The sequence below is a fragment of the Serinus canaria genome, chromosome 2, assembly GCF_022539315.1.
Source record: "Serinus canaria isolate serCan28SL12 chromosome 2, serCan2020, whole genome shotgun sequence".
Lineage (NCBI taxonomy): Eukaryota > Metazoa > Chordata > Aves > Passeriformes > Fringillidae > Serinus > Serinus canaria.
Genome location: NC_066315.1, coordinates 58,055,760 through 58,067,119, shown reverse-complemented (window position 1 = coordinate 58,067,119; position 11,360 = coordinate 58,055,760). Strand labels below are relative to the sequence as shown.

The 11,360-nt window shown below is 43.6% G+C and overlaps 1 protein-coding gene across 1 annotated transcript; it reads left to right on the top strand.

Moving 5' to 3' along the window:
• Positions 1 to 181: 181 nt before the first annotated feature.
• Positions 182 to 8,580, top strand: RBFA (ribosome binding factor A). Its single transcript, XM_030236199.2, has 7 exons — positions 182 to 346; positions 1,341 to 1,383; positions 1,993 to 2,169; positions 3,423 to 3,535; positions 5,009 to 5,093; positions 6,747 to 6,817; positions 7,855 to 8,580. The coding sequence occupies exons 1-7, from the start codon at positions 237 to 239 to the stop codon at positions 8,243 to 8,245; spliced, it is 990 nt and encodes a 329-aa protein (XP_030092059.2). The 5' UTR covers positions 182 to 236; the 3' UTR covers positions 8,246 to 8,580.
• The last annotated feature ends 2,780 nt before the right edge of the window (positions 8,581 to 11,360 follow it).

Below are 11,360 nucleotides of genomic sequence, written 5' to 3'. Positions count from 1 at the left end.
GGATGCGTGCTCCCGCCGCGGGCCGGAGCGGGAGCCGGGGTCTGCGTGTGAGCGAGCCCTGCCCAGCCTGAAGGCGGCTCGGCCTCGCTCCTACCTCCCCTCTCCGGGACCGGCCGGGACACCCGCAGCCTCGGGCCCGGGCCTCCGTGCCGACAGGGGGAGCTGCAGCCGGACCCTGAGCCGCAGCCGGAGCGGAGGTGGGAGCTCCCCGGGCCGGGCCGCGGGCCAGGGCAGCGATGTGGGGCGCCCGGGTGGGCGCGGTGCCGCGGTGGTGCCGGGCCCTGCGCAGCTCCGCAGCCCTGGGCGGCTCCAGGAACTTGCTGCGGAAAATGCTCCGCAAGAATAAGTAGGTGCGGGGCCCTGCCGGGGTGGGTTGTGAGCGCTGGGGCAAGGGGAGTCACAGGGGCTGGGGGGCTCGGGCGCTCCCGCGGCCCCGGTACCGCGGAGGAGAGAGAGACACCAGCCCCGAGCCGCCGATCTGAGCTGAACATGTGCCCAGGTGGCCGAGAAGGCAATGGCCCTGGCCTCTGCCAGCAGGAGTGTGTCCTGCAGGACCCGGCCACTGATCGTCCCCCGGTGCTCTGGCCTCGGTGAGGCCGCACCTCGGGTGCTGTGTCCGGTTCCGGGCCCGTGTGTGCAGGAAAGACATTGAGGTGCTGGAGCATGTCCAGTGAAGGGCAGCGGCGAAGGGTCTGGGGCACAAGTCCTGTGAGGAGCAGCTCAGGGAGCTGGGGGGTTCAGTCTGGATTAAAAGAGGCTCGGAGGGGACTTTATCACTCTCTACAACTGCCTGAAAGGAGGGTGTAGCCAGGTGGGAGTCAGTCTCTTCTCCCAGGAAACAAATGACAGGACGAGAGGAAATGGCCTCAAGGTGCACTAAGGGACATTTAGATTGTATATTGGGAGAAATTTCTTCACTGAAAGAGAAGAATGGTCAAGCAACAGAAGAGGATCCCCAGGAAAGTGGTGTAATCACTGTCTCTGGAAGTGTTCAGAAAACGTGTAGAAGTGGTACTTAGAGACGTGGTTTAGTGCTGGACTTGGCAGTACTGGGTTAACCGTGGTCTTGATGATCTTAGCCCGGTTTTCAAACCTTAATGATTCTCTGAATCTAAAGAAACCTGAAAGCTGTTTTTTTCCACCCCCTTCCCATATATGTGCACCTTCAGCTGTGGGTGGGAAGCATTGTTCCCTGCACCCAGCTGTGAGGAGAGCTACTTGTATGAAAACCTGGGTGTTGTGGTGTCCTTTCAGACAGGTGGAATATTAATTACACAGGCAATCCTTATTTCTCTGAGTTACTGAAAGATAAGGCTGATTTCCTTTCCTTTTCCCAAAAGAAAGAAGTTCTGGTATGACAGCCCTACCCTGGGATCACAAGCGGTAAGTGCAAGCTCTGAAGGCGATATGTTTATTTGTGCCAGGTGGAACAGACCAATGGTTTCTGCCATTGATTTTAACTTTGAAGCATTTTCTGATGGAGAAATAGCAGGATTTTGTGAACAAAGAGTTGGGCTCCAGTCTGACTGTGACAGGATTGCCATTTGGCTTCCCATGGCTGTTCCTCTTCTGTACTGATCTTTCATCCTTGCCAGCATCAATGCTCTCTATCACACTCCTGAGTACTGATCCAGATTAAAACTTCCATGAGCTTAGTGTAAGGAAAAATTTTTTAATGTTTGTTTTTTTCAAACAAGCAAAGCTTTCCAGTCAATGCATGCTGTATTTGAGAAAACAGATCTATGGAGTTTCAAAACTTGCTAGAAAATACAAAAAGAACTTTAGAAACTTTGATTGTAGTACACAGATGTCCAAGATTTTGTGAACAGAAGTATTGTTTATTGAAACACTTGATATGTAAGACGTATATAAAGCCATCACAGCTGCAATAATGAAATAAGAGCATACTTAGTAAAGTGCATGAAACTGTATATAGTTGCCTAATACAAGTGTGTAACTACTGTTTAATGTGTTGTTTGTTTCTTTTTATAGTTGTATAAACCAAGCAAGTTGGACATTTTAGTGAAAAATGACCTTACAAAAACAAGGAAAGAAGATAGCGTGCGCTGCAGAGTTTTGAATGGTCTTATTCATAAAGCTGTGTTAGAGATGGCAACTACCTGTGAAGTCAGTCAAGAATTTTATGATCTCAAGCTGGAAATTTGCAAGGCAAGTGCCAAAGCCACAAGTGCTTGTGCTGAGGCACTCTGATTATGTTGTGAGGTTGGCATGGGCGTGCCAAAGGAGCTCCCCTGGGTGTTGTGATGTGTGCCAAGAGGAGTTTTACTGCATTGCTTCTGATGTGGCAGAGTGCAGCAAGATCTGACACTGGAGTACACAGGAGCAGAGCTTTGCCACTGTAGTACCTGGTGTAGGAGACCTTTGCCACTCTAATGCAAATGCAACTCAGGCCAATAAAATGATGATTCTCGTGATATGGCTCCTTTTTCTGCTACTCAGACATAATCTCTTTGTCTTGCCCTTTCAGAAGGAGGAGCTTGGCTTTACAAACATAAGTGTGTCTTTCCAAGAGTCTGTTCTTGTAGCTGTGTGAGAGTTGTCACCTGCTTGTGTCACTCCCGAGCCATGTTACTGGCAGAAGACCTAAGTGATGCATGAGATTAGTTCAAAAAAAAGGGCAAGCCTAAGAAAATGTCATTGTCAAGCCAGATCTGAGAAAGAATTGAGATTTGTATGTAATTGTATCTAGTGGTGTCATAATTTGTGGATTTGAAAGAGAAGTTAGAGTTCTGATACAGGAACTGAGTCAGTCTCTGCATTCTTGTTAGTTGTCTGCAGTTTTTATCGTCTACATTTGCTGTTCTGTAAAGATTAAATTACACCAGTGTTTGGCTTAAAAGCTTGGTTGACTTAGGTCTGATATTAGAAGCATGGAAAATGATATCTCATAGCTGCATCTATGACAAAAGGGTTGTCATTCATAAAATAGATGTTTTTTCCAGCTGAATTCATTCTGTTGTCAGACAAGCATTCGAAACTACATGGGCAAGAAGAGTCTTCTGGCTGTATGTGTGCAGTATCCTTCAAAGAGTATTTCTGTCTCTCTAGAGCTTGTCTCAGATCACATGTCTGCATGTAAAAATGCTGGCTGGTGTGGGCAAGACAGTTGTTTCAGGAGGCATTGCTGTAAATTAAACAACTTATAACATGAGAGATGGAAAGAAACAGCCTTCTTCCCAATACAATGCAGATTTTAGAGCTGCACAGTGTTTGTGCTGCACTGGGACATGGCTAGGTGTAGATCAGTCCTGATTTACTCATGAACTGATTCTGATATCATCACTTCTGTTGTCAAAAGACATTTTCTAGTAGGCTTTCTGCAGTCCATCACAGACTTCATTGTATATGAAATGTGTGTGTATATACATATCATTTTAAAGAGAGATTTGCCTTTTCTATAGGTGTCCCTGTCATCCAACTTTTCAGCGTGCCGTGTGTACTGGAACCCTGCTTCCACTATGGAGAAGGACAGTTACGTTGAAAGTGTGCTGCGAAAGAGCGCTCCACGCATACGGTACTGCTGCGGGATAGACAGGCCACTTCCTGCATCCAGAGCCATTTCCTCAGTACTTCTGACAGTCTAGACCTGACCTACTGGGATGCCTTGGGGTTTTAGATACTTGGAGTAGAGCATCTCCTTTGATGAGCCTCACAGGGAAGGGTGGCTGTGTCAGACCAGCTGTGTGATCTTTTGCTGGAGCACAGCTAGCTTTTTTGGCTTCTGGGCTTTCCCAGGGCAGGAGTGGGCCAAGCAGAAAGCAAGAGGAGTGTGGGACAGGTCTCACTCCAGTGTCCTGGTGGGGCTGGCTTATTACAGCGAATCCAGGATGTTCATATGTGTGAGACTGTGAGATGTAGCACACGACAGAACTTCCTTCTGGTCATCAGACAACAGCCTAATTTATTGTGTCTGGCACCCTTTTATCCCATTCCAAGCTCCCGGGTTTATCTGTGCCTCCAGACTCTGAACCAAGATGCCTGCATCCTAGGAGAGCTCCCATAGGGTGTGAGCTTCTGTCAGTCAGCCCAGAGGCTGCTCCGTGGAGCTGAGCTGCGCTGTTTATTATGAGTTGATTAATACTTCTGCAAGAGTGGCTGGCCAGGCTGTGCGGGACACGAGCCCAGGACGGGATGCTGTACAGTGGACTGACAGCTGCAAGGATCTCCTTGCAGATTCACTGGGCAGTTCTGATTGCTGGGGATGATTTAGGCCTCCAGAAGGGATGACTGTTATCGCAGAAGTTCTTCACCATACTGATACCAAAAAAACCCCCAAACTGAGAATGCTACTGTGTATTGTGATGCTTTTCCCCATTTTCCCAACACAGAGTCTGGTGATTTTTCATTGTATCATTGAGATTTTTGTCTTTCTCCCTTTCCTTGGCTTTCCCTCTGCTATCCTGCTAGTCTGTTGGAAGTTCAGAACTTCACCCATGTGGCAGTTGGCGTAGAAGCATACTTGTAAAGCCATTTCCTTTCTCGTGTTTCCGTAAGCTGTGTAATTCCTGCTCCAGCACAATGCTCTCTTCAACTCCACAGCTTCCACTCTTTAAGAAGGAAGGTTGCTGTCTGGGAAGAAGAGAAGGGGACCCCTGTCAATCCTTCCTGCAGCTAGCATGTAGGATAAGTTGTCTCACCCTGCTCTGAGGGCTGTATCCCCTGCTGCTTTTATCCCTACAGAGGGGATAAGGATACCAAGTGAAGTGGGGAAGGACCTGTGCCAGACTATGTGTATCGATATGGAAAAACCAAATATCAATACTCAGCTGGACCTGCAGCCAGTAGTTTTTGTAGGCCATGCATTTGAAGCTGGGGTTCTGCAGTGATGTATTACTTAGCATCAACCTGGATAGCTCCTCATCAGACTGAAAGTTTTGCAAACCATATCTTTAAACGTGCAGTACTGCTGGATTTCATTTAACACCTTTTACTTGTCCTGAAGATGATGTACTGATACTCATGCTGGTGAATGCTGTGTTTTTGCCAGGTATCTTCTGAAGAGTCAGCAGATTGTAGGAAATGTACCCCCAGTTGTATTTATAAAAGACAAAGAAGCTGCAGCTGTAAAAGAGGTAAATGTAATCTTTGACTCAATGTACAAATATAGTGACTTAGCAGAGAGCTGAAAATATAGTTGCTCTACTAATTTTCATTAAAAATCAGTCTTTCTCTATAGTTGCAAAAATCATTTTAACAAATAATCTTGAGTAAGATTGATGCCTATATAATATATAGAAGGATTATAGGCAGTATCATTAGGCCGGTGAATTTTTAAGAATTAAATTACCATTTTAAGGAATACTATAGGGCTGCCTGGTGCTTATGATTATGGAAATGAGGTTAGAGGAGCTGTTTTCCACATTTTAAATGTTATGTGCTTTTAAGATTCAGTTGAATAACCAGTGATTTTTTTATTTTTTCCCCATATCTTTTCCCATCTGTGAATTGTTAAAATGTTTGTAGGGAAATGCAAATCTTTGCATAGGGGATGTAGGCTTATTCATACTGCATTTTTTTCCTTAACTTTTAAAATTGCCTTTGCTATTTCATGCTTTATGTCAAGGTGTTGATAGCTTTAACTAGTTGACATATTGCTAGAATACTGATGTTTTCCTATTAATTTGCTGTCATTGGACTGTGAAGCGAGATCTCTAACACAGTGAGATTTCCAGAAGAGAAAGATGACACCAATGAGTAGAATTTGATGAGAAATGTCTCCTCAAGCTGTTGATGTGAACAGAAGTTGAAAAGAACAGGTTCATGTTTCTGTGCCCTGGAGTGCCTTATTATTTATAATAGTGTTACTGTTGCAGCCAATTACTGTTAGACCCTTATGGGCTCCTGCAGTGTGCCTGAGCAGAGCTGAAGGCATAAAAAGAATTTCAGATTCTCTAGAAATGCAATGAACTGCTTGAACTTTCTGTGATCAGAAAAGTTCAGAGTTTCACAGAAGATAAGTAAAAACCCTCTTTACATCGCTTCTGTCAGGGAATGACACTGGGGAGCAGATAGATGGATCATTTTCTCCCACTTCACAGTTCATCAGATTTATGTCAATCACAGATTCAAATAACATACTGAAGTTGGTTTTAAGTGTTGTAAGTAAAGGGAAAAAACATCTAATTAAACATCTCCTACAATAATTCAATTAATTAGAAGGGAATTAATGTAAAGAAAGGCTGAAATGAAATTTCAAACAAGAGAAAATTTTCATGATTACATATAGTCTGTAAGCACAGAATATAATAATGCTTTAATAATACATTAATAATTTGTAGCATTTACTGGCTAGATGCCATGTTAAAAGGGATTTGGGAACTCCATCGTTTCCTGTAAGAGAAATGTAAACTTGCAGAAAGGGAGAAGAGGTGAAAAAAATCTGTGTAAGGATGTTATGGAAAAGGATTTGCAAGACTGAGGTAAGAAGAAATAAACCAAAAAATAAATATGTCAGACAATCCCCAGCCAAGGGTTCATAATGCATATAAGGCAAAAAACTTTGTAGGAATCTCTTGATCCACTATTTGACAAAAACATCCCAGGCAAGAAGTATGAGCAAGTCCATGTAAAAGAAGGAAAAGGCTGTTTTAAAGTGGTTTTGCAAAATATTCCAAACATAGAAAAGATCGTATTTGCTGTTGGATACTTGTCTGTTTCTTGTGTAGATGGGAACAAAGTAGATTTAAACGAAATCGTTAATTTGTGTGGCCTTCATGTGTTTACAGGTCGAGGACTTACTGGCAATTGCTGATTTTGGACCTCCAGAAGAAGAAGAATCATCTCAAAATGATTCAAGGTGAGTCTTTTTGGTTCAGAATTGTACGAGTGTCTGTTTTCATCTCCACAGGCCAACTTAAATTGGGTATTACTTGACATAAGAGAAAGTATATTTTAATTAGGTGTGTACATTGCTACTTGGAGACCTGATACTTGTTCTGGTATTAATATCTTAGGTTTTATGAGCAAAATAGATGTAGAACTTCAAGTTTTCAGGACTTGATGTGCTGATGCTAATGAAAATTTTAAAAATGCTCTGCAGCAGTAGTTTGTTTCTTGCTGGTAGTTGTCTCATGAGGATGAAAATGGCATTTACCAGTACTGCTCTACTTGTCCACTTTTTTCTGATACAAGTTTGGTTTATTATACATGGATTGCAAGTTTACTGACAAATCTCCCTAAATTAATTTAATATTCTTCCGTGAGCGATTTTTAACCACTGAGAGACAGGGCTGAACAACCTATTGGAATAGTGGTTCTGTGCACTGGATGCTCTCAAAGCCAACTGCCTTTGCACCTGTGTGCTGTAGTTTTTTGGTAGAAATGCCTTCTGTGCCTCTCACAGGATGGTCCATCAGGTGTGAATCAGAAATAGGTTCCTGTGGGAAGTCATTCCTGTGACAGATTTCCCAAGGGGTACCTAACACCTTCCTCTGTGTCTTGGGGAAATAGTCAAGTCCAGCATAAGGCGTCACATCGCTCTGATGTGTTTTAGACAGAGGCTGCTGCTTCTCACTTGTTGGAAGAGCTGGGAGAAGTCTTGAGTTCCTTGGGTCTCCCAGATACAGGGCTCACCTAGGTACAATTTTCCCCACAGACAGGCAGTTTTATCGGGCACCTTGTTGCTTTACTGGCTTTCTCCCGTTAAATCTGTTGACACAGATTGTCCTTGGATGCGTGATATGGTGGTATCTCTTCCTTCATAATATAGGGAACACAGGGGGTTAATAAAGTTAAACTGAAAAGTCCAATTTATTTCTATGTTACTCAAGTTGTCAAAAATAGAAATATATGTGGGGAAAAGACCCAAGCCAATACTTGTTTTCTTTCCCACAGTAAACTCTTCCCTTCAACAACTCAATCTTCAGATTCACCCATGCGGCCTAATCTGTTTGGTGTTGATCATGAACTGCTGAATAAACAGATAATGGACTATAAAAAAATGAAAGCGTCAAGAAATATAGAAAACATTGTCTGGACAGAGAAGCAGCAGCAGCAGCTTTCTAAGATTCAAAAGAAAATGAAAAAGAAAAAAGCAAGGAATCCTCCTGACGATGATGACGTTATGCCACAGAAATACTTACTGGACAGATATGAAGCTGATTACTGGGATAACACTGAATCAGCCTCAGACTATGAGCTGCAGGATGAATTACAGGAAGAGGTGAATGAATTGGACGTGGATGATGACAAAACTTTAACTCAGCCTACTGGTAAAAGGAAATGAAAAGGAAAAAGCCATTCCCTTCGAAATGAAGGCTGCCAATAACAAAAAAAAAAAAAAAAAGACTGCCATAGCTACTGAAAGATTAATTTTATATGTGTTTACCACTTCCTCATTCAAGCTAATAGATTTGCCTTATGTGAGCAGGTTTGCTAGCACAAAGTATGTAAGAAAAATTGCCATTACTGACATTCTGTTAGGCAGCTTTCAAGCTGCTGCAGTTGAAGGACTTTAAACCAGAGAGTAGTTTTGTAATGATAAAATATACCTATTGGAGCGCTGAGTTAAAACTTCTTGCAGCTGTGTGGATTATTTCCAATAAAATTATGGTTTCTGTATTTCTTTTCTTTTTTTTTTTTTTTTTTGTGACCGGTGTTAAAGTTACCACTAAGTAATACTGCTTGCTATTCTGATATAAGGAAGGAGAAGGGAAGCAAAATAATGACAGTGGAGTTTAGCTTCATCACACAGAGATGAGGACAGGGTCTTCTCTAGAGGACCAGTCTAATGGGAGAACGCTTTCTACAAAAACATCCCAATGATGGCCAATAAAGTTACAACCCTGAAAGAAAATAAATTTATAGTTGTGCAAGGTGAACTGCATCAGAAAAAAAATTGAGAACTGCTCATCCATTGGGTAAAATCAGGCAAAATATTGTGACTTAGAAAATGTATTTATAGCTTGAAAAGCAGAGAAAGAGCAGCAGGGAAGAATGTTCCAGAAACTGAGATCTGAGAATGAATAGGGAATCATATAAATTATGAGAATAAAACTTTCTTACTCAAAGCACATAAAAAATAACAGCATGAAGGTATAAAGTCAGAAGGCTGCAAGCTTCAAAGAAATTACAATGAACAAGGTAGTAAAAGAGAATTCTACCAGAAATACAGAAAATTTAATTCCAGTAGGTAATGGGGAGGTAAAGAAATCAACACAGGGGAGGTTGCCCTACAATGCAGCAAAATCACAGAATGGTTTGGGTTGGAAGAGACCTTAAAGGTCATCTAGACCCAGGACCCTTGCCATGGGCAGGGACACCTTTCCCTGGACCAGGTTGCTCAGAGCCCCATCCAACCTGACCTTGAACACTTCCAGGGATGGGGCATCTTGGACAAGCTTCTCTGGGCAACCTGTGCCAGTGCCTCACCACCCTGATGGAAAAATTTCTTCCTCATTTCTAATCTAAATCTACTCTCTTTTTATTTAAAACTTAGGACTTGTCCTATCACTACACTTAAGGAACACTGCAATCATCAATCATAGTCAGTGCAGATGCATTTAAAAAAATAAAAGTATAGTTTAAATAATTTAGTGTCCTGTAATAAGGTCACCTGCCCAGCAGATGAAGGGAATGCAGTGGATGTGGGGTTTTTGGGTTTTTGTAAGGCTTTTGGTACTGTACCTCACAGCATCCTCTGGGACAAATTTTCCAGCTGTGGGATGAGTGGGTTCATGGAGTGCTGGTTGAAGATCTGGCTGAAGGACAGAGCTCAAGGGTTGCAGTGAACATGGCCACATCTGGCTGGTGCCTGGTCACCTGGTCACCTGGTCACCCTGTTACTCAGGGCTCCATTCTAGAGTCAGTTCTGTTCAGTATATCTCTCCGTGATCTGGATGCAGAAATTGAATGCACCATGAGCAAGTTTGCTGATGATTCCAAACTGGGAAGTGCTGCTGGCGCTCCCAAGGGACAAAAGGCCTTGCAGAGGGATCTGGGTAGCCTGGAGTATTTGGGCAAACATCAGTGGCATGAAATGGAACAAGGATAAATGCCAGATTCTACACATAGGAAGGAGTAACGGCAGGCAAAAGTCTAAATGGGGTGAGGAGTAGCCACTCCAGGAGAGCAGCTCTGCAGGAGGGTCTGGGGGTGCTGGCTGGCAGGAGGCTCAGCAGGAGTCAGCAGTGTGTGCCTGGGCAGCCCTAAGGACAAACCATGTCCTGGAATGGATCAAACACAGCTTCACCAGCCACTTCACAGAAGGGATTATCCTGCTGTGCTTGGTCTTGGGGTGGCCTCACCCTGAGAGTTGTGTGTGCTTTTGGGCCTCACAATTCCAAAAGGATGTGAAGGTTCCTGAATGCATCCAGAGGAAGGCAGCAAAGCTGTGGAAGGGGCTGGCAGGGTGTTCTGTGAGAAGCAGCTCAGGACACTGGGGTTTTATTGTTTGGAGAGGAGGAGGCTGAGGGGCAACCTCACTAGTCTGTACAGCTTTCTGAGGCAAGGAAGGAGAAAAGGTCATTCTTTTCCCTGGGACCTAGAGCCAGGTCTTGTGGGAATGCCTCAAAGCTGTGCCCCTCAGAAGAGATTCAGATGTGACGTGAGGAAGCATTTCTTTATCCAGTGGGTGATCAAACCCTGGAACAGGCTCCTGAGAGAGGTGGTCAATCCCCCAAGTCTGTCAGTGTTTAAAAGAAGTTTGGACAATGCCCTTAATATCACGCTTTTTATTTTGGTCAGCCCTGATGTAGTCAGGCAGCTGGACTCAGTGATCATCCCTTACAACTCAGCTATTTGATTCAATTCAGTTTAGTCTGATTTGATTTGATTTGATTTGGCTCTTGTTGCTTCCTCCTCCTTTCCTTACCACTAGATGCTCAGGATATGTTTGATGACATTTCTTCCCAGCCCTACACCAGAAGAAGGGATGGAATAAGCAGTTGTGTCCCAGCCTGGGCATTGGCTCTGACACTTTGTAGGAAAGAGGCACGTATCTTTTCATGGGGGTGAGAGCTGTGGATCACCTCAAGAGCATTTACTCACCTGAACATATTTGCAAAGAGCACATGGAAACTGTATTTTTTGAAAGTCTTTTGTGTTTATCCAGTTTAGCTGGGCTTCCACAGGATGGCAAACCCCCACATCGCTGACACTTAGATCAAAGATCTAGGCTTTGAGGTCAATTCCTCAGTCAGGAGCAGGAGGTGCTTCAGACTAAATGGTTACAAATTGTTTGATGTGAGCAATACATGTTCATTTCCCTGTGGATTTTTTTTTCTCCTTGCACTCAGTTGTAGAAATACCTGAGTCATTTGTCTTGGAAAAACCCATTAAAACACAAGACCCAGAGAACAGCAGTGTTCCATCAGAGCTGAGGTCCATCTGGCCCAAAACAC